Source organism: Liolophura sinensis, chromosome 10 (genome assembly GCF_032854445.1).
Source record: "Liolophura sinensis isolate JHLJ2023 chromosome 10, CUHK_Ljap_v2, whole genome shotgun sequence".
In the NCBI taxonomy this organism is placed as follows: Eukaryota; Metazoa; Mollusca; class Polyplacophora; order Chitonida; family Chitonidae; genus Liolophura; species Liolophura sinensis.
In genome coordinates, this window is record NC_088304.1 from 17,617,649 (window position 1) to 17,642,574 (window position 24,926).

Here is a 24,926-nt window from a genome sequence, read left to right on the forward strand (position 1 = left end):
GGCTTCACATTCACCATGACAAATTTAAAACTACCAATTCATAAAAAGACTGACCAGCATTTTGAAGAGGTCACCAACCCTCTGTTGGGGCGTTGATTCGTTGACACGCTCAGCCAGCTCATGGACAAACTTCTCGTGGATGATGTGCAGCTCTGGAATCTTGGAGAATACCACCTTGATATCCTCCAAGGACATAACTGGTTGTGAGGAACCGGCTGCAGCTTCCAGGGACTTTTTGTACTGGGAATTGAGAGAAAACAACATTTAATATAAACCTGGTAAAAGCAAAGAGGGCACATTCAACAACAAAGCTGTGTGTATTGCAGTTCATTTTGTGCCAAGAAATTCAATAAAATGCATGTGCATGCAAATTGCCTTTTGGTTTAAAATGTTAAAATTTCAAATTTTAAAATGTTCCATGTCAAAGCTCAAAACAGTCAAGGAGTGCTTAAGATTTATGATTAGGGCAGATAGCCAAATGATATGCATGATCGGTACATTTTGCCCAAAGTTTTGCAAACGGTCTAGACACGCCTTAACCTTACATACTAGTGACAAATTGTGACAGACCTGCTGTCACTAAACTACATACTCAGTGACAAGCATTTTCCAGTGCCAAATTCATTTATATATATATATATATATATATATATATATATATATATATATATATATATATGTGCATAAATGTATCAAAAAGGCAAAAGTTTAGAATTCTTTTTTTTCTGATGTAATGCTGAGCAAAATAGCCTACCTTTAAGAGAACCTCTAGACTGGTCAGGTAATCGCGTTCTGTCTCCAGGATTCCTTGCAGCACCAGCTTTCGCAAACGTAACTTCTCCTTTTCCGGTGAGCTTGGTCCAGGATGATCTCCCTTAAGACAAATACATAATATTTGACAGCTTCAGATAAACGATTCCATGTATCTGTGTATAGATGTATATTACACCATAATCAACTTCTGTTGCTACTTTTTTTTTTCTTTTTTCTTTTTTTGTAGCACACATTTCTATAAGTGCCAGCAACTGTAGCTTTGTCTTTTTTACTCACCTCAGAGTCTGTGCTGCATGCATCCAACTCAGACACTGGGGAAGAGTTACGATTGCTACCAATGGTCCCATCACTGTCACAGTTTCGACTGGGTTGACTGACAGGATGGTCACGTCTCATGCACACAGGCGACCCGGAGATGTTCTCTACAAAATCAAAAAAAAAAAACAAAAACATTTTCATTGACACTATAAAATAACAGAGATGTGAAGCAAGGTTTTCTGCTTTTCACTTCACCATTGAAGTTTAATTGTGAGATACGGTGATTAGAATGAAAAATCTTTGTGATGTTGAGAATCTAATAAACCCCAATCCATAAAGACAACTTAATATTCACACAACCAACATTTTATTCACTGGAAAACATTTTATTACTTATTTATTTGTTTGATTGGTGTTTTACGCCATACTCAAGAATATTTCACTTATACGACGGCAGCCAGCATTATGGTGAGAGGAAACCGGACAGTGCCCAGGGAGAACCCATGACCATCCGCAGGTTGGAGAGAGCCAGCATGAGCTGGACTTGAACTCACAGCAACCATATTGGTGAGAGGCTCCTGGGTCATTATGTTGTGCTAGACCAACTGAGCCCCGAAAAACATTTAAAAAAAAAAAAAAATGATGGGTTTCAAATAAAGTTTTCAGTGATTTTTCAACAGTTGTTATCATTAACCTTTTTATAAATTCAGTCACAGTTAATAGTGAGAAGGAGTGTTGTTTAAGGTTTGTGGCCTAACAATTAACCAGTGGGAATTAGGTCAGTGTAAAACATACACACCTGTACAAGCAGACAGTATATGACTTAGATATACATAGGGATGTTCCCATACACTTCGATTGGGATTAAGATAAATGGATTAAGACCATCACTCTCATAATCCCGGAACAAAGTCACTCTGTCTGGCAAAAGACACTTCTTTGTATACAAACTCAGCAACACACATTGTTAACATAACTGTGTGCATGATGACTGCATTTCCTCAAATAAACTGACCTGGTATTTTATCTCTCTCTACAGTCATGACGGTAGCATCTTATAACCAAGATCTGGATGTATGCTATGTTTGTACAGTTTGTACAATGTATGATCATGACTTTTCTAAAAATGATTACACCTATCATGATATGGCTGTATGGGGAAAACACAAACGCTCCGGCGTGGACATATAGAATGTTTACATTAGCTTATTAAACTAGACAACTCTGTTCAACCACCTGCAGGTATAGGTTAGACTAAAACAAAATAAATGCATACAGGTATACCACACAGGTAACTTTCTAAACACACCCACCTGTACATGTATATAGCTGTTCTGATGATGTACATAAATTGGCTCAACAAGTATATTCAAGATAGATGTACAAATTTATTTTTTTCAGATTTCAGTAATTATAATGCTTCTACTGTTCAGGTTGTGAATTCACAAGAAAAAGAAAAACTGTACGTATATACCATGTACAAGAATATCATGGAATTAAGAAAAATTAGAATGAGGACTAGAAAAAACACCAGTGCTACATAGCTGACATGTATGGTAAAGCTGATACAGTTGCTATGGCTGGCTAAGCCACTCTCTGAAAGTGGAACACCAGCTCCTACAGCTTAGGCAGGTGTAGGCTTTGTCACAATGCTCAGGTAACCCACAGGTAAATTCGTTAATCTCTTTCCTGTTTACACTGTATCTGACAACTACCTGATATTAACACCACAGGAAGCAGGAGGTGATTGGTTAAAGCTGAGCTAACTGTTTTTTGTAGCACATCATGCAAGACAGAGGTCTACAAGCTTGAAGAAAGTATTATGCTTCCAATTAACAACTGTAATTCTTCAACTGTTTCGCATGTTGGTAAAGTGTTATATTCTGAAGGCATTATTCTGTCATGCCTGTGTAGACTGATTGAATTATACTTTTCTAAGAAGCTCTGAAATTGGTCATTCCAAGCAATGCAGTTTCGCCTCTAAAATCAAATTGAAAATGTGCATAAATTGAACTTAAAGTTGCTCTTTCATGCATGCGAAAAGGTTGATGTATTTAAATGTGGCAACTAGCCCATTGCATGTCCACAGTTGACAGTGTTAATTGGCATTCATGGCATTAGTGAATCCAGATTATAGGCAATCTGTGAATTCAACAGCAAGCTGAAACTTCTTCTTATTTAATCTAACCATCTGAAAGTAATAATTATTCACAGCCTTGAGTCTATCATCTAGTCAGCTGACATATCTCTCCATTAAAGGTGACCTAACACTTCCACAGCACATGAACACAGGTAGACAAAGCCTCACTGACACTATGTACATGTGGTATGGAAATAGAAATGTCAAAACAGCCTCACTGACATCATGTACATGTGGTATGGAAATACAGGTATCATGACAGCCTCACTGACATCATGTACATGTGGTATGGAAACAGATGTCACAACAGCCTCACTGACATCATGTACATGTGGTATGGAAACAGAGATGTCAAAACAGCCTCACTGACATCATGTACATGTGGTATGGAAACAGAGATGTCACAACAGCCTCACTGACATCATGTACATGTGGTATGGAAATAGGGATGTCACAACAGCCTCACTGACATCATGTACATGTGGTATGGAAATAAGAGATGTCACAACAGCCTCACTGACAACATGTATATGTGGTATGGAAATAGAGGTATCACAACAGCCTCACTGACATCATGTATATGTGGTATGGAAATAGGGATGTCACAACAGCCTCACTGACATCACGTACATGTGGTATGGAAATAGAGATGTGACAACAGCCTCACTGACATCATGTAATTTCATGCTAATTTCCGAGTTTAACAAATGTGAAAGTTCTCAAAGGTAATTGTAAATCAAAAAATCAATCCCATGTTGTTCTTGTACATACCTTCTGAACACGGAAATCTGCAAATTGTTCCGTGTAAAGTCTCCATTCTTGGCAGCTGTGAGACTGGTAGTCCCAAGCTATTAAGAGTTACTGCTGGCACATGTCCATGTACCAAGGGCTTCCTGCCTTTCTAAACTCTGAATGTCTACAGCTCCTATTTTAACACAGTAGTACTGATATATGAGCTTGAAACTAATCCTAGCTGACTGATCACTGAACACGCTGAAGGTTACATTTAACTGATCTCTCAGGTTTTATTACAATGGTATGCACTGATTCTTTCTTTTGTTGTACAATGGTGTTTTCTACTGTCTGACAAAGGAACATGGCAAAGGTTACTTCCTGAGTTTGCTAGATATTACACGAGCCTCAAAGACTCTGTACATATGTTTATTTATTCATCTGATTAATGTTTTACGATGTACTCAGGGATATTTCACTTATACGACGGCGGTCAGCATTATGGTGGGAGGAAACCAGGCTAAGCCTATGGGAAACCCACGACCATCTGCAGGTTGCTACAGACCATCCCACTTACGGCTGGAGAGGAAGCCAGCATGAGCTGGACTTGAACTCACGGCGACCGCATTAGTGAGAGACTCCTGGGTCATTACGCTGCGCTAGCGCGCTAACCAACTGAGCCACAGGGGCCCCCATATACATATGTCATAACATCCCTAGAGCTCTGAGTCATCCACACACAGTGGTACTTAACTACACAAAGGTTTAGTTTACTGCAATACTTCTATCGAGTATAAAGGTGAGAGTATTGACTGTCAGTTTTAAATTTATTTTTACGTCAATCTGAATTTGAAAGACACATATACATGTACATGGTATATAAGGTAAGAAATTTTGTACCTTTGATGAGAAATACTTGACATCATGCAGTTCCTATTAAGTTCTATGGCTAACATATAATTCATATGTCATGTACATGCATATGGTTGCTAACAGCTTCTGGGTCACTACGCTGCGCTAGCGTGCTAACTGACTGAGCCACGGAGGCCCCTGCACATGTTTTGACTCGTATACTGAGGGAACAGAAACAAAAGCACAATACAATTTTTTTAACAGTGTACCTGCATGACGGTCAATGCCATCTGTAAAACCAACAACATTTGGTAATCAAGTTACTAACAAAACTTCTCCATGTTTGACACACAAAGTTCCATGCCTTTCTGTTGGAAGACAAATGGTCTTCAACAAAGAGAAGACTGCAAACTACCATGCAAGCACTGCTGACAGCTAAATTCCTCATGTTGAACAGTGCATCACACAGGGTCATTCTACAAATCTGGATGTCGAAAGCCAGGATTGAACCCTGACATATTTGAGTAGATGACCTAAGCACTTGAGCAGCAGCTATGCACGTACCACTATAATCTACTGTGACACTACATGTAGATGTAGATGACAGTACACAAGAACCAGGGACCACATATACATGTACACATGAAAGATGATCACATGATTACACATGTGCAAATTTATTCACATTTATCCTGCATCACACAGAATACTCTGCTTTTCATTGGACAATAAGAGTCACGAGGGGTACAGATATATTCTCTATTCTCCTATACATTTGCCTTCTCCACTGAATTGATGGGTTTCACAGGATAAATTTGTTACATGGTTACTCAGTCATAGGATATGGAAATATATGGTGTGAGTAACCTTCATAATATGAGGACTCAATGACACCATATATTTGCGTACCGGTATCCTATCACTGAGTGACCATGTAACAAATAGTGCATGTAATTAATTGCTGATCTCACAAACACGACAAATTAATTAAGTGACAAATAAACATTAGGAAAAACGCTACCTCTGAACAGCTGATGGTATCAAAACAGATGACATAACCTTTCCATTTTTGTACTGGAGAAAAACTACAGAGTAATAAATAATATTTCGCCAAAAAATTACAACCCTTTGATTTTGATTATCTTACTTGCTTTAATCGTTTTGTCTGAGCTGAAGGAAGCATAATACATGTACATGTACACGTGAAGAAATATGGGGTGACAGAAATACCCAGACAGTGAAGTTTTACTTGTACAGCTGCATACATTATGTCGCCAGTGTTTGTGCTTGAATACACAGTAAATGTAGCCTTGGTGACAAAACTATGTTAGGTGTGTCACAGTTTATGTACAGTATTTCTAATGTTGGCTTCCCATGAGTGGTGGATCAGAAATCTCCTCTATAACAAGCCTATATACGCCTAAAAAACGATTGCCCCTTTGTGTATATATCACTCACTCAGTACGATCTGGGACAAATCTGGCACACACTTGATTGCCAGCAGATCACATATAACCAAAATCACACTTCCCTTTTCACGGTTATCACACTTTCTTGACACACACATCACTTTATTTCCTTCCTTTTTAACTGTCAACTTTTTCTTCCTTTCTGAAGTTCTTATGACAAAGATAAGGAAAGTCTCCTTTCAGGCTTATTTGCCTTATATACACTTATCAAGGATTTCTCACTTTAACTGAAAACAGCAGTTTCCTGAAGTTTTTCTCCTCATCGCACTTCACTATTGTATCTAAGCCAATCCAAATACCCACATATTTTGCTGCCACACTAGAAAACCATGCCAAAGACACCGTATATGACACCCCATGGAGGTCACTATACATGGATATAGATACCAGGCCACATAGAGGCCACTGTAAATGGATACAGACAGCAGGCCAACTGACACCATGCAGACAGGACACCACAGAGGAGGTCACTGTACATGGATACAAACACCAGATCAAAGACACCAGACATGACACCACATAGTCAATGTGCATGGATACAAACACCAGATCAAAGACACCAGACATGACATCACATAGTCACTGTACATGGATACAAACACCAGATAAAAGACACCAGGCATGACACCACAGTCACTGTGCATGGATACAAACACCAGATCAAAAACACCAGACATGACATCACATAGTCACTGTGCATGGATACAAACACCAGATCAAAACACCAGACGTGACATCACATAGTCACTGTGCATGGATACAAACACCATACCAAAGACACCAGACATGATATCAAGACCTCATCATTTTTTCTCGTCTTTCAAGTGCACACCCAAGTGACCCAACCCATGCACACCCCAGTGACCCATCCCAGGCTTAACCTGGGCACACCCAAGTGACCCATCCCAGGCACTCCCAAGTGACACAGCCCAGGCTTAACCCTCTCCAAAACCTGATCATAATAATTACTGTGTCAAGCGCACGTACCTGAACTAATAATACAGCGATAACATTTCACAAGGAAGCCATACCATATGACTTATCTTCCACTGTCATCTTTACCTTTTGAGATTTCCTGACTTTATCAGAACAGATGCAGAAATTTAATTACAAATATCTGTAATATATACCATACGTCATGTACATGCATCTGTACCCTGCTCTAGGCACAGATATGACACGACAGTATTGGACATACACATCTACATGGGACATAATGGTCGCAGATGTATATTATACCCATATCAGTGTAGGAAGGGATGTTAATAGAACAGCTCGCATGTGCGTGAAGAACTCCCAAAATTTGTGGAGCTATAAGCTGATTTCTACTGCTACATACATGTAGAGCTCCACCCTTCTGTATACACTCTACCTGTGGAATGTGGGGGACCAGGAAGAGCGCGCTTGAAATGCCAAAATAAACATACAGTGCTGAAATATATTTATGGCTGCAATATACATATACTTGTATATATGCATAATCATGGTAACGTATTGTGAATAACTACATGCACAAGTCTGAAGATGCAACCTACACCATTAGTGACTTGACACAATATACAGGTAATTCAATAGAGAATCTACTGTTCCATGAATTTTTAACTGATAAATTAAAGTTATGATACATATAAATGTAACTGACAGTCATGGCTTTGGCCACCCCATATCTGCTATAAAACACTGCTAAATACAGCTGTGCACATGTACACAACTTGGGCATGACTTTACCATCCCCACGCACCTGTCATACCTGGATTATTAAGTAACACTGTATACAACTTGGGCATGACTTTACAATCCCCACACACCTGTCATACTTGGATTATTAAGTAACACTTTATATAACTTCGGCATGACTTTAGAATCCCCACACATCTGTCATACCTGGATTATTAAGTAATGCTGTATACAACTTGGGCATGTCTTTATAATCCCCACACACCTGTCATACTTGGATTATTAAGTAATGCTGTATACAACTTGGGCATGTCTTAATAATCCCCACACATCTGTCATACCAGGATTATTAAGTAACACGGTATACAACTTGGCCATGTCTTAATAATCCCCACACACCTGTCACACCTGGATTATTAAGTAACACTTTATATAACTTGGGCATGACTTTACAATCCCCACACACCTGTCATACCTGGATTAGTAAGTAACACTGTATACAACTTGGGCATGACCTTATAATCCCCACACACCTGTCATACCTGGATTATTAAGTAATGCTGTATACAACTTGGGCATGACTTTATAATACCCATCCACCTGTCATACCTGGATTATTAAGTTACACTGTATACAACTTGGGCATGTCTTTATAATCCCCACACACCTGGATTATTAAGTAACACTACACTACACGGTCATGGGAAAAGTTTATTCCCCTTTCTCAAACACCCACCAACAAGCCCACCGTTGCCTTCAACAATGTTTTCTAAACATGATAATTTTCTGATACATGTACATGACATGTAAAACTAAGCTAACACCTTTTGTGTAGCCTTGATATGAACCGGGCTGTAAATTCCAGAATCTGATGGCCAGATTGATTTAGCTTATAATAATGTACTCCGAAATATCTAAGGAGAATTCTGATGATTAATGGTCTCCTTGCCAACATGAAGCTGAGTGAACATGTGCAAGAGTGGAAGTACATCTAGTCCTATAGAGACAATATTTCATAGCTCTGACTTGATACTGAGTCACATGAAACTGCACGTATACAGTACTGTACAACTAAATATAGCAGTTTACTGATTCTAACAGTTCCATTGTCCCAAAGGAGGCAACTATTCTACAAGTACCGATGTATTTCACTGAGTCATTTGCACCTTCACTTCATGAACCTGATGTACATATGTTTGAGGAGTGTATGTATTTGTGCCTTCACTGCCGTACATGTACACGGAGTGTATGTATTTGTGCCTTCACTGCCGTACATGTACACGGAGTGTATGTATTTGTGCCTTCACTGCCATACATGTACACGGAGTGTATGTATTTGTGCCTTCACTGCCGTACATGTATATGGAATGTATGTGATTGTGCCTTCACTGCCGTACATGTACATGGAGTGTGTATTTGTGCCTTCACTGCCCAGCATGTACATGGAGTGTATGTATTTGTGCCTTCACTGCCATACATGTACACGGAGTGTATGTATATGTGCCTTCACTGAAATACATGTACACAGAGTATATGTATTTGTGCCTTCACTGCCGTACATGCACATGGAGTGTATGTATTTGTGCCTTCACTGCCGTACATGTACACGGAGTGTATGTGTTTGTGCCTTCACTTCCATACATGTACATGGAGTATGTATTTGTGCCTTCACTGCCATACATGTACACAGAGTGTATGTATTTGTGCCTTCACTGCCGTACATGTACACGGAGTGTATGTGTTTGTGCCTTCACTGCCATACATGTACACGGAGTGTATGTATTTGTGCCTTCACTGAAATACATGTACACAGAGTGTATGTATTTGTGCCTTCACTGCCATACATGTACATGACCCCTTTTCTTGACGTATATTTTTTTCACATGGTCATGCTTGTAACTGCCCCGAATAGAAAGCTTCTGCATGTCTTGCTGTAATTCATTTGAAGAATGCCTTTAACCACATAGCAAGCGATGAAGAAAAATTTAAGAACAACACAGTGCAGTTTTTTTACCTTCACATTTTTTATGTTCTGCATTCTTTCTCACGGTAGGCATGTCAGGACTCAATGCCAACCCACAACTTAATCATGCTTAGACATCAGCTGGGCTAACTGAACAGCCTTCACAATAGCCTTTAGTTATTTATAAAGGTAACTGACACAAAGGCAATTATTACAACTGCTAACAAAAGGAGGCAAAAACAAAATAAAATAAAAAGCATGGACAATACTATATGTATATATATATATATATATATATATATATATATATATATATATATATATATACATATAATGGAGCCATGGTCAGAGAAGGTGAAGAATGACAAGATCACCAGAAAGCCATGGTCAGAGAGAAGATGAAGTATAACAAGATCCCCAGAGAGCCATGGTCAGAGAGAAGGTGAAGAATGACAAGATCCCCAGAGAGAGCCATGATCAGAGAGAAGGCGAAGAATGACAAGATCCCCAGAGAGCCATGATCAGAGAGAAGACGAAGAATGACAAGATCCCCAGACAGCCATGATCAGAAAGAAGGTGAAGAATGACAAGATCACCAGAGAGCCATGATCAGAGAGAAGGTGAAGAATGACAAGATCCCCAGACAGCCATGATCAGAAAGAAGGTGAAGAATGACAAGATCACCAGAGAGCCATGATCAGAGAGAAGGTGAAGAATGACAAGATCCCCAGACAGCCATGATCAGAGAGAAGATGAAGAATGACAAGATCCCCAGACAGCCATGATCAGAGAGAAGATGAAGAATGACAAGATCACCAGTGAGCCATGATCAGAGAGAAGGTGAAAAATGACAAGATCACCAGAGAGCCATGATCAGAGAGAAGATGAAGAATGACAAGATCACCAGAGAGCCATGATCAGAGAGAAGGCAAAGAATGACAAGATCCCCAGACAGCCATGATCAGAGAGAAGATGAAGAATGACAAGATCACCAGAGAGCCATGATCAGAGAGAAGATGAAGAATGACAAGATCACCAGAGAGCCATGATCAGAGAGAAGGTGAAGAATGACAAGATCCCCAGACAGCCATGATCAGAGAGAAGGTGAAGAATGACAAGATCCCCAGACAGCCATGATCAGAGAGAAGGTGAAGAATGACAAGATCACCAGAGAGCCATGATCAGGGAGAAGGTGAAGAATGACAAGATCCCCAGACAGCCATGATCAGAGAGAAGATGAAGAATGACAAGATCACCAGAGAGCCATGATCAGAGAAAAGATGAAGAATGACAAGATCACCAGTGAGCCATGATCAGAGAGAAGGTGAAAAATGACAAGATCCCCAGAGAGCCATGATCAGAGAGAAGGTGAAAAATGACAAGATCCCCAGAGAGCCATGATCAGAGAGAAGATGAAGAATGACAAGATCACCAGACAGCCATGATCAGAGAAGATGAAGAATGACAAGATCCCCAGAGAGCCATGATCAGAGAGAAGATGAAGAATGACAAGATCACCTCAACACCAGTGATACAAGCACGTCATGTTGTATCTGACAATTATTAATTGTGCATACAAATTTCCTGGATGACTGGATGGTGAGCACAATCTGGGAACTGTATGTACATGTAAATTAAATTTACATGGTATCTACATATTCATGTATACTTATATCACTAATCTTTAATCAGTCATTTTTTCTTCCTTCTAGCAGTGTCCATAAATACATGAACAAGAGTTGTAAATGTTGTAAATACATGAACAAGTGTTGTAAATGTTGTAAACACATGAACAAGAGTTGTAAATGTAAATACATGAACAAGAGTAGGAAATGTTGTAAATACATGAGCAGAGTTGTAAATGTTGTAAATACATGAACAAGTGTTGTAAATGTTGTAAATACATGATGTACATAAATGCATATTGTATTTCACCTTAAATTTGATCTGAAAAAAAAAGCACTGAGTATTCAATCTTGACACCGCAATAAGGAACAAGTGTCCACACTGATTGATCAAGGTTGACACCACTACAAGGCTCGACACCAATATATAATCATGTACACATACTTGCTTCTACACCCTGATTTCAAACTTAATACCATATGTTTACATCATGGACATACAACAACACATCTGGGAATACATCACACTTGACAGGATAACCACATACATGTATGTACATACAGCCACACCTGTTTTCTGTATATAAACAACCTACGCCATGATGCATTGACCCTACATATGTATTCATATACATCCATTGTCAGACTGTACCTTCAGACTTAACAGCTACATGTATATACCCTATCAAAACGTGTATATAGTGACAGTCGGAACAGGTGGCCTACATCTGTGTCAAAGGGCTAACTGCCATAATATGGCTAATAACCAGACACGTAGCCTGGTCTTTGTACCTGTAAAATACCACGTTATGGGCGAGACTGCTGATCTGTACAGAAATGTACCATATGTGTACAATGCAGCTTACTAAGACATATTAAAGCCAGCCTTAAACATGTAGTTCCATCTTCTGCATTATGTACGTGCCTCAAGCAGCAGCGTATGTTACACATGGAAGTGTGCAAAACTAATTCTGAGACAGGACACACCTGACTAGACATTTAAATGCTTTTCTGAGACACATGTTTAGATATTGAGCAACCACAGAAAATTACAATGCCCAGTATACTGTAAATGTTTCATTGTAGAAGTACCACACTACACATGTAAATGTAAATGTTTCACTGTAGACGTACCATACTACACATGTAAATGTAAATGTTTCACTGTAGATGTACCACACTACACATGTCGAATGTAAATGTTTCATTGCAGACGTACCACATTACACATGTCGAATGTAAATGTTTCATTGCAGAAGTACCACACTACACATGTATAATGTAAATGTTTCATTGTAGACGTACCACACAACACATGTCCAATGTAAATGTTTCGCTGCCGACGTAGCACACTACACATGTGGAATGTAAATGTATCATTGTAGACGTACCACATTACACATGTAGAATGTAAATGTTTTACTGTAGATGTACGACACTACACATGTCAAATGTAAATGTTTCACTGTAGACATACCACACTACAAATGTAAATGTAAATGTTTCACTGTAGAGGTACCACACTACACATGTCGAATGTAAATGTTTCATTGTAGACGTACCACACTACACATGTATAATGTAAATGTTTCACTGTAGACGTACCACACTACACATGTCGAATGTAAATGTTTCACTGTAGACATACTACACTACACATGTAAATGTTTCACTGTAGACGTACCACACTACACATGTCTAATGTAAATGTTTCATTGTAGACGTACCACACTACACATGTAAATGTAAATGTTCGCACCAACTGTACATTTTCAGGTACACTGTCCATGTTCGTTTATTTTTGTTTCTTTCAATTTTGTTATGAAGAAAAACGATTTGGAATGAATTCAAGACGTTTCATGTACATAGTACACTAATGAGCACAGGATATAGAAAACACTACTACTAATCTACTCTTAAATAACGATCTAACTGAATCAATAAATTATAATGAGAACTTGACGACTGATAATATGCATATGTACACAATGAGGTATGCATGTACTTGTACTTACGTGTACCTACCTGTATGTAAACTATCATGAATATACATGTACATGTACATGCTACTGTATTCATTTATAAATGATATATTTGAATGGAGTTTTACACTCTACCCAAGAGTATTTTACTTTACGATGGCGGCCAGCAATGGGATGGAAGAAAGCCAGGCAGAGCACTGGGATAGCCCATGACCATCCACAGGTTCCCAAGTAGACCTTCTCATGTACAACTGACGAGGAAACCAGCATTCATGAGTTGGATTTGAACTCGCGTTGATTGCATTGGTGAAAGGCACTCCTGGGTCACTGGGCTGTGCTAGCATGCTATTAAACCACTAGGCATGCTAGGCCTCAAAGACCCCTCCATGCACACCTAACAAGATACATCTACTTCACCTTTACTAAACCAGCATCCATGTGAATTTTGAGAATTTGGATATAAAGTATTAACCATACAGAATAAAATATACAGTAAAAAACAAAGGCTTACAGCATGAAGAATTAGAGTCAGAGGAATATATAAAACTTAAGTATGGCGTTACCTGTTGGTACAGCGCGAAGGTTATGGGAATAAACACAGGATGAGGATGGCCTTACCTGTTGACACAACTGGAGTATGCTGATGACCGATGGTCACTTCAGCTGGAACCTGGCCGTCACTGGACTGTCTCTGCTCCTCTAGCCCTGGGGGAAAACATTCTTCGTAATCATGTCTCTGAGGGACAGGTGCCGGTCGCGTTTTCTCTTGAATGAGCTCAGGTTCATTCACCTTCCCTGGAGAGTTGTAACTAGGGTCAGGGGTCTGGAAATCTGCAATGTCAACATATTCATATCTTGTCTCAGGCACTCGTTTTTGGCGCGTGTTCTGTTCCGGTTGTGATGTTGTGGTGGTGGTACTGGCAGCAGTCCTATCAGCTTTTGCAGACACTCTTACCTCAGGAGACAAATCATGTTTCAGTTTGCATACTGTAGCGTACAATTCAGCATAAGGATCCGTGGTGTCCACGCTGTTTGAAAGCTCTGCTGATACCAGATGAGGGTGGCTCTCCACACTGGCCTTTGACTCCATCCCACTATCTGCCGAGGCATCGCTGCGTACAGTTTCGTTATCTGAATACAAGCTAAGGCTATCAAAACTTTCATCCTCAGCTGTCAGAGCAGCATGAAATGATTTGCCAACAGCCAGAGTCTCATATAGAGATTCTTCTTCAATCTCAGCTTGGTCTGTATCCTCAAACTCTTGTCCCGTTGATATCCTCTTAGTGGACTCGTCAACACTGGAAACCCCATTTCCTGATACCCCATCTGGTAATGGTGGTAGAGGTGTGTGTACAATACTGTTTTCATAAAAATGGTCATCCTTGGGCGATCCGACAAGTAATTTACAGTCACTCCCTGAACTAATACAAGGTGACACATTGTCTGGTAACTCCACCATTTCATAATTGTTTTTGGCTTTGTATTTGAGACCAGTGACACTTTCCGAATTGCTCGAAGTTTTGTGGGTTAATTTTCGAATCATGATGTCCTCCTGAGTGTCACTCACTGTATCAGCTGTTGAAACAGCTTGGGAGCTTACAGGTCCATCTACCTGTATACCTGACACAGATTTACCGGCCTGTTGTAAAATTCTGCCACCTGACGGGTCTTGGTCAGGTGAATCTCTCGTCACACAGCCTTTGTTACCACTATGTGTGCTTACATCAACTGCCTTGTCAGCTGAGCCAAACTTCTTTAGCACAGTTCTGGGCGTACCTTTTGACGGTTCAATCTGAACACTTGAATCTGTGTGACGCGTTTCTTTTTGTCTACCTTGAGTGAATCCAAGTGAATCATGGCCTAGATCTCTGCTCGATGACACAAAGCCTGGCTGCCCTGCTTTGCCAGCGACCACACAGCTATTTTCAGCCGTGTGCAAACTATTTAAGCCGCCTGTTCCACTGACTGACGTTTGTACAGCATCGGCTGGAGTTTGTTTCTTCACTGTGTCAGCGATCCGAGGTTCTTCAGTCGCCGCTGTATCACTGGACAGGTCTTCCCGATGTCGTTGTCTTTTAGGAACGGGCAGAGGAGGAGGTTTTGGTTTTGGTTTCACAGCGGGAGGCTGTTTATGGTTGTATATGGCAACTGGTGGGTCAGTAAGAGTTGACTTGTCAGATTGACTGTTATCCGCTTCACTGAGTTTCTCTAAGTGAGGCTGTGAGTCACTCGCCACGCAACCCACTGTCCTGCTCTCACACTTACTTACAGCTGCTTTATTTATAGTAACACCGCGTGTATTGTTGGCTGTTGTGGTTGTTGTTGTTGTTGCTGGAGGGGGAGGAGGCACCATACGCTTCCCGTGGTATCGGATTGAGGGGCGATTGTAATATGTGTGGCTCTCGTTACCTGTAACATTGTTCGTGCTGGTCATACGGGACCGCTTTCCCCGGACAACACGGGTACACACCTCCCCGACCTTTACCTCTCCTGGGTCTGGAAAATTCACGCCTGGATGATTTAGCTCCGAAATACCTGCATATGACAAGCCGTTCGAAACGAACACCTCGCTCTCTAAAAACTTTACTAAGTAATCTTTCAAAAACTTCTGCCTAGTGAGGTCAGCTTCTATTATTTCTATTCTCTTCTCGCAGTCAAGCAGCGCTTGTGCAGCGTCATGCCTAAACGCATCCGGACTCTGCCGGACTCCGGAAGTTGGGAGCTTGTCAGTATTATTGTTATTCATTGTTTCGTCCACATGGAAAACAGATGGCGGGCTTTCGCCGGGAAAACGTTCCCTCCAAAGCTTGGCAAAGCTCGCCTGGACATCCATTAGAATTGTTAATCACAGTTGCAGTATCGCTTACACGAATATAAACAGAAAACACGACATTCCGCCGAGCCAGCAGTGCGGGGAAGACACACTTTATGAACTTGAAGTTCGCTTTCTCTCGCCACAAGTTGGTGACAGGCTTGACCGTGACGTCACGGGTGGGTGTGTTCCGTCTATAAATAGAAAGAAAGGGATATCCCTGTAAGATTATTGTTGGCTTTTGATCGATTAGCCTACATGCTTGCTTGCGAAATAAATGTGATTGCGTTTGCAAGGTATGAACAAACGGTTAATATCTACCGGAAGAAAATTTCGACATGTAAGAAAGTTATAATATTTAGTGGGACAGTAAATGTTTGAGAGTTTCCGCAGGTCCGTTAAAAAAAGCGACACTTTCTTAATTGCAATTAGGCCCCTAACTGGTTTAGCAAAACTGAAATACTTTCGAAAACTGACATCAGCTTTTTGTTTTGTTATTCTCTCTCTCTCTCTCTCTCTCTCTCTCTCTCTCTCTTCAAAAAAAGAAACAAAAGAAAGAAAGAAAGAATGGAAAAAAAAAACAACAACATCAACAAGTTGAGCCTGCCTCAGATCTTTGCGAATCACATTCAGCTTTAGTTAAAATGACACTCCCTAAGCGCCCATGCACAAACATACCTATATATATATATATATATATATATATATATATATATATATATATATATATGTAAGCATCATAATGACGATATAGCTGTATTCATGTATTACAATGGTCAAACAAAGTACGCACCTTATTTCATCCTCATCATATAAAAAATAGCCGCACAAACAAAATTAATTTTGCTCAGTGATGTTTGATCACGACACGAACTATGTTTTCTTCGTAAATGTATTATTTTGTAATTTGGTTTTGGATTTATTTTTAATACTTTTTAATTTTAATAAATTTTTCAACGTGCTACTTTGGTGTTCTATACACACGTGCTTTCCCTGCATTAGCCAATGTATTCTAGGGCTTGCATATTTCCTTGACTCATGTCTTCGAATTCACCTCATCGCTATTATAGGCCTCTTCGATAAATTGATCCACGCCAATCAAGTAATCTGATGAACGAGTAATACTCTCGAAAGTAAACTCGTTATTAAAACAATGACTGATTTTTTGAATTCGCACTTACTCAGGCTTATAAATACCCTTAGGCCTACGCGGTGGTCAATAGCCTCAGGTCTGTCAGCTACATAACAACCTATACTTTATTTTATTGTTCTTAGGGTCAAGAATTATTGTTCTGTGGTTTAATCCGAGCAATTTACACCATCCGCGTCTAATTAACTACATGTAGGCCTGGAAGTGAAAAATTCGTACACTGTTAACACCTTTCAAAACTTTAAATTCTCGTCAAGCATTGAATTATTCCATGAATGCATAAATAGCATTTTTATTTATGTAATGTCTGAAGATTGATACACCAATGACTAGAGATATGATGCTACAACAAGTATCTGCGCTGGACCTACAGATATGTGTGTGCAGTAACTGTGAGGTCACGAGGCCGTAACGATTATGCAGACTGAAGGGGGATAACTCCCAATAGCACATTTGAACAAGCGATTTTATGCAAGCACAGAAACACTCCATGTTGGCTTATCCGCATTTCAAGCGGAAAGGAAACAAATTAATTACACAGAGCTTCAGCTGTATACTAGCGGATACAAAGGAGTGATTTAATCCAACACGAGATAGGACAATGGCCATAAAATCCTTTTCTACTTTGATTTAGTTCACCGATCTGAGTCACCGGAGTAGACCAATACTACTCTCCGGCATTTTGCCAGGCACCTTGGTTAAAGTCAGCAACCCCATTGGTCAAGGGCTGATCAGCCGAGGTGAGAGTATAGCACATTGGATAAAGCCATTATAAGTACATACGATGTCATGCCCAGCCAGATATATATGCTCAGGTGTAGGATGAAACTCAATGAATGAGTCAATGAAACTGATAAACACAAATTATTTATAGTAATGTAATATTGTCTACATTCTTAAACCATGAACCCACTGAAAACAGTGCCTGTTTGTTGTTAGGCATGTCATGCATGCACCGCTATATTGGCAGATTCTGATTTCACCTCATATCATTGTTTCTATAACATGTGTTGTTATTTTCACATTAGCCAGACCAGAGCCCAAGGGTGGCAGCTGGCAATAACTAACGCATACAATGAAACAGAACATCTTTAAATAAATTCATAACAGAGAAAAATATACAAGTAAACCAATTTTCTGCCTATAATACAGAGTGTGATGGATTTTCATAGTGCAGTAGTCATAATTCTATGACTATAAAATGATACACAGGAACTGAAGCACAATGTAGTTATAGTTTAAGTGTAGACTTCTACGTCATCAAGCGATTAACAATCTGTTTATCTGAGACAGAAGCTCAGATATGCAAAAAGAAAAGACGAATGGGAAATTAAAAAAATTAGGGTGGTTCATGATACAGTAAGGTGAAAACTACTTGTTTGCTGAAGAGAAAGCCAGGTGGTTTGTTAATTAACTCCAGCATCAATTTATGATTCTCCATTGCATATCCCTGCGCGTAACTACTGCCATATAAACTGGGAGGAGAATGAAATTAGCTTTCTCTCGACAAACCTGAAATGTCATACAGTCTTCATGTTTCGAAATGTTATCACCATCCAAAGTTTTTGGCAAATTGAATGAATCCACCGTTCCAAAATTATAATGATATATAAGCGTTCACCTTGGGCTTTACCTGATTTCTGTTATCCAGAAATCTGAATGTTTCAGTAAAACAAGATTGACTGTAGTTTAGAACACGTCACAAATAAGAGAACTATTGATCGGTCTCTGGTATTCTGTCAGACACATAAGAACATGTTAGCAATTGTTACAGGTGAAAACTGTATATATACGTTTTCAATCTCATTCATTTAAAATACACCAGTACATGTAACTGACATGCCTGACGACTAACTGTAAAAATTGTTTAAAGTACTGCACAATATTGATTTTAATACTTCAGTACAATACTTGAACATACCGACATTTAAAGTATAATATTAATTTTCATGACAAAGTACATGTACATACATGTACGTGTACATACTGACACACGTGTACATACTGACATACGTGTACATACTGACATACGTGTACATACTGACAATGAACAAATATTAATCTTCGTGCCCAAATATGTGTATATACAGAGTGACATTCAGAGCTTTCTCAGCTGGCATAACTGTATTTTTATACTTACACAGCTTGGTGGAGGCAAATGCACTGCACAGGAACGTTCACGTATACATCGTGGGGGCTGTACCCTATATGTCACTTATACTGTAGATATTATTAGCAAGCTTGTTTCATTATTATATTTACACGCGACAGCAGGGCCCGTGAGTCACTATATATATAGGCCTTCATTTGCTTTACATGGGTATCGTTTATTGTCAATTAAGTTTAGAGAGTGTGTTAATCCTGAACACGTGTTCCCCACGGCTCGGTACAATGTGTTATAACATGCTTCATTGGAGCCATATGTCTTATACATGTCATTATGTTACTTGGTCAGTGTTGTAATTGCACATGTTGAATACATTATAGAGTCAGTTCATGTGCATAGATAAGGCCCATGTACTACGGCGTAGTTCAGTCTAGATAGGCATACATGATACATTATATCTTATACATGCCATTATGTTACTTGGTCAGTGTTGTAATTGCACATGTTGAATACATTATAGAGTCAGTTCATGTGCATAGATAAGGCCCATGTACTACGGCGTAGTTACGTCTAGGTAGGCATACATGATACATTTGAAGGAAGTTATAGGAAAATATTACAGTGCGCATTGTAATGAGAATTAGAATCTTATTGATTAATCTAATTAGTGTATATACAAAGTTGTGATTCGTTCATACGTGAATACATTCGCACTGGGTTAACACAGATAAGCCTTTGCTCCTCCGTGATAACATTGCTGTATGTACTGGGCTCGCAAAGTTAAGACAATGACCATTTTCAGAATTGGTTTGTATTTGTGAAGATACTACCTCTAGGAAGACTCGAACCCACGCCTAAAGATATATGGAGCACTGCAAGGGGTAATGCTATACCTAACTTCGAGTAACCCTGGAAACGGTGTATTCACCATGCTGTCTCAAACTATGCTGTCTCCATGTTGGACAATATATCAAACTTCAAGTTGCCCTGACAATAATTGCATTTGCGAATACTGTGTACTATATTTGCATTAATCTATATAACTGGCTTTTCTGTTTAGTGATAAATTCCATTAAAACCATGTCATTAAAACCTTCACCATTTCCTCATTCTTTGCATTATCAAAACGGGTTCAAATGCGATAGGGATACCATATAAGAAACCCTACCCAACCATAATCCATCACCCTAACTATTTATAATATAGCCTCCTTAGTATGCGAGAAGCCACGCTTTATCACACAGATGTGTCTAAGCCAGGTAGATCACACGCATGTTAAATTACCTCAGTGTATATATATATATCTGCGTGGTGGTTTAATACGGTAGCTAATTTATTGAGACACTACTTTTACTATTATGTATATGTTAGGAATTACGTGTATTGTTACATAAAGTATGTAGTTATGCAGATAGCACGCGGTGACATTTTAGTCAACTTAAAACTGTCAAATCGACTAGATACGTGAATGTGTATAGGTGACACATTTGGGCCATGCGTGAAAAAAAGGTAAAAAGCACATTTTTTGTCGCGCATGTTTGTGGCAGGTGTATGTTTTAAATATTGACCTTTCGTTCTGTATATCATGACGCTGATACATGGTGACATTAAAACCATGTCAAGTGCAATAGGCTATAGGCTGCATGGTAGCAAACTGTCACTCCCAGAAACGCGATTTTACATTAGATCCCTAGATTAGATTACACTGACTGTGAATCTGAAGGATTGCTTATAAAAAAATATCTAATTCACTCTGAGTGGATATAGCACTGTCAGATTTCACCAACGTAAACGTCGATCAGCAGATAGCCTACGGCATACACGTTCACCATTTTTAGAAGTAAAATCAATCAATGCCGAACTAGCCATAGCATCGATCAACATCGATCCTTGGATATACCACTATCGCACTTGCTATAGTCAAAATTGATCAGCGGATACGCCACTACCGCATTTGCCAATAGCAAAATCGATCAGTGGATAAGCCATTACCGCACTTGCCAAGAGCAAAATCGGTTAGTGGGTACGCCACTACCGCACTTGGTAATAGCTAATATCGGTCGGTGGATATGCCACTACCGCACTTGCCAACAGTAATATCGATCAGTGGGTACGTCATTACCGCACTTGCCAACAGCAAACATCGCTCAGTGGATACGCCACTACCGCACTTTCCACTGTCAGTGGCACAGGTGTAAGTATTTGGATGCTACGTGTTCTGCTGGTGTGTACAGATTCCAGTGCATGGAACTTCTATACTGACATTCACTTAACATTGCGGCGGCCGCACCACGCATTTATTTATTTATTTATTTATTTATTTGTTTATTTGATTGTTGTTTTACGCCGTACTCAAGAATGTTTCACTTATACGACAGCGGCCAGCATTATGGTGGGTGGAAACCGGGCAGAGCTCTGGGAAACCCACGGCCATCCGCAGGTTGCTGAAACCACGCATTTAAGACAAACCTGTACATACTACTCTACCCATGGCTGACTTTCTACTCTCTTTTTTTTAGCTCCAGGTCAGCTATCTGAAAGTAATGATCTATCTTCTGTATCCCATATTATATTTAGTTACCACGCTGAATGGGGTGTTAGGTCCTGTGTTTTGAGTCATGGCAAAATGTAGTAAGTATGACATGTAAACAACTGCTAATCCGCTAATTTCGAAATATAGCTTTAGAGCTTATATTAATGATAGAAAAATAAGGAACGTTAAAGGTGTATATAAACATATGTATAATGGACCCAGATTAGGCCTGGCTTACCGCCACACTTCTGTATTGTACTGTCCGATAATACGTAATCCGCACTCGTGTAGCCCGTGTATATCTATCCTGCCTTCTTCTATATAATATTGATGTATAAGTCACACGGGAAACAGTGAATCCACTTCTATCCGTAATTCCGTATCCGAGAGTTAACAATGCATTCGTCGATGGCACCGACTTAAGTAGACCTGGGCATCTGAGCACACCCAGTCACTCCCCAGCATTGTTAATACAGCAGCACGTAAACGTCCCTTATTCTGTGGCAATAACAAAACCTTGGTGCGGTATTTAACTCTGTTTGGTGATTACTACATGTAAATCCTGTATTCACACCTAATTTACGGAGGGAAATTCCGTATTTGCTGTCTTGGTTTTACCTACACTGATTCATATATTAAAATCCCCTGTCAAAGTCCGGGTCATTGATAGCCCCGGTGTGTTTTCTCCTCCACGGCCTACTTTGTGAACGGTCAGACCTAGTTATATCGGTCCGGATATAGGACAATACGTCAGAGATAACGGTTACAATCACACCTGGGATCACCTTGTTCATACCTTTACTACACCTGAGCCCACGTAAATATTCATGCTGAAATTCCGTAGGGTAATTGAACAGGTATACTTTGGTCATCACGTGACACCGTCTGTAATCCCTCAGTGGTGTCCTGACGGTCACCAGGTGGACTGACAGCTATAATTATCATTGCCGTTACCTGTAGTTTTGTTACAGAGTGAATAGAGCGGGGCTCTTTTTTTTTCTTAACCCTTGATCAATAAAAATACAAAGGTATGTATAACCAAGTCAAGTTATCTACTTTCGTGACACAAATTATAAGTCAAATCACCTAAATACCTGCGTTACACAGACTATAAGCAAAATAACGTACATACCTGTGTGACACAGACGATAAGCCAAGTCACGTTATGTACCCGTGTGACACAGGCTATAAGCCAAATCACGTTATATACCTCTGTGACACAGACTATAAGCCAGGTCAAGTATATACCTGTGTGACACAGACTATAAGCCAGGTCACATTGCGTACCTGTTTGACACAGACTATAAGCCAAGTAACGTTATATACCTGCGTGACACAGACTATAAGCCAGGTCAAGTATATACCTGTTTGACACAGACTATAAGCCAAGTAACGTTATATACCTGCGTGACACAGACTATAAACCAGGTCATGTATATATCTGTGTAGAAATCAAAAATGGCACTAGAAACCAATTTTTACTCGTGCGATAGACTGTAAACAAGTCAAGTTGTGTACTTGTGAGACATAACCTATAAATCAAGTGTTATCTCCCTCCGTGACAGGGACTAAAACCCACACCTATGTGACAGAGTCTATAAATCAAATCACGCTATCTGCATGTACCTGCTGTAGAGACTATAAATCAAGTCACGCTATCGTCCTGTGACAAAACCTGTAAACGGAGTTAGGTTATCTACCTGTGTGACAGACGATAAACCAAGTAGTTTCCTATCAAGACATATCAAACACCCAAAGCGGCTCAGATAAACAAAGGTACGACTCAAGTACTGACCAATGACAGATGTACTTACCGCCATCCACCTGAACTCGGATTCAATAAATCCGAGGCTACTGGAAAATTCCACGGATCATGATTTCTGAGAAATGCTTTGTGCAATACGTGTGACATAACATGTATGCTGCATGTCCGGCTCAAGTCTAAGCAATCATTATGAAAGGTGAGATAAACGTTACGTTTTCAGGTTTCGGTATTAAAAATGAAAGTGGAAAAGTTACCTGTGACAGACAATAGTTACTTGTGACAGACTATAGTTAACTGTAACAGAGGCTATATATCAAGCAAAGTTTCCCACCAATGTGGCAAAGACTACAAACCAAGTCACTTTGTCTACTCGAGTGACATAGGCTGTAAACGATTTGATTTGATATTGATTTGATAGGTGTTTTACGCCGTTCTCAAGAAACCCACCCGCAGGTTGCTGGAAGACCTTCCCACGTACGGCCGGAGAAGGTCGGAGCGACCGCATTGGTGAGAGACTCCTGGGTCATTACGCTGTGTTAGCGCCCTAACCAACTGAGCCCTTGAGGCCCCGGCTATAAACGAAGTCACCTTATCTACCTGTATGAAAGACTACGAACCAAATCACCCTGACAGATATCACACAGTGTAAAATTATGTTATCTACCTGCGTGACAGAGACTGTTAACCAGTGTGTACCCGACAGGCTACAAAATAGAGAATTTTACAGAAGAGCTAAGGTTAAATATATGTGTGGTAAACTAAGAAAAGCTAGAAAGCTATACACCTGCGTGGTAAAGACTATACGCCATTTTATCCCTCCATTACACGAAAGTCGTCCTCTCTTTGCCACATCACGTGACCACTTTTCCTACGAGTTTTTTTCTGTTTAATTTTAGGCTAAACCTTTAACATGACCTGAACATCTCCGTCACGACACAGCTTCAGTTAATTTCAGATTAATTGTTTCACTTTAGCAGAGACATTTTAAAACGAATTAAGTGAAAAAGAGGTACATTTGCATGCGTTAGGAAGGATGCCTGTCTTTTGCACAGAGCTATTCTAGTCGATGTAGCCTAAACGTAAGAAT

At 39.7% G+C, this 24,926-nt stretch overlaps 1 protein-coding gene across 3 annotated transcripts in view; it reads right to left on the bottom strand.

Moving 5' to 3' along the window:
* Window positions 1-24,926, bottom strand: part of LOC135476117 (active breakpoint cluster region-related protein-like) — a 57,657-nt gene that overhangs the window by 21,404 nt on the left and 11,327 nt on the right. Inside the window, exons 1-5 of one of the 3 annotated variants that reach the window (XM_064756020.1) lie at window positions 22,313-22,639; window positions 14,091-16,478; window positions 1,051-1,196; window positions 755-874; window positions 55-240 (exon numbers count right to left, since the gene is read on the bottom strand). In XM_064756020.1, the coding sequence (XP_064612090.1) occupies window positions 55-240; window positions 755-874; window positions 1,051-1,196; window positions 14,091-16,305 (2,667 nt within the window). In that variant the 5' untranslated portion in view covers window positions 16,306-16,478; window positions 22,313-22,639. Of the gene's footprint in view, window positions 1-54; window positions 241-754; window positions 875-1,050; window positions 1,197-3,943; window positions 4,247-14,090; window positions 16,479-22,312; window positions 22,640-24,926 lie in introns of those variants that run through there. The other 2 variants (XM_064756021.1, XM_064756022.1) reach the window with 2 other exon arrangements.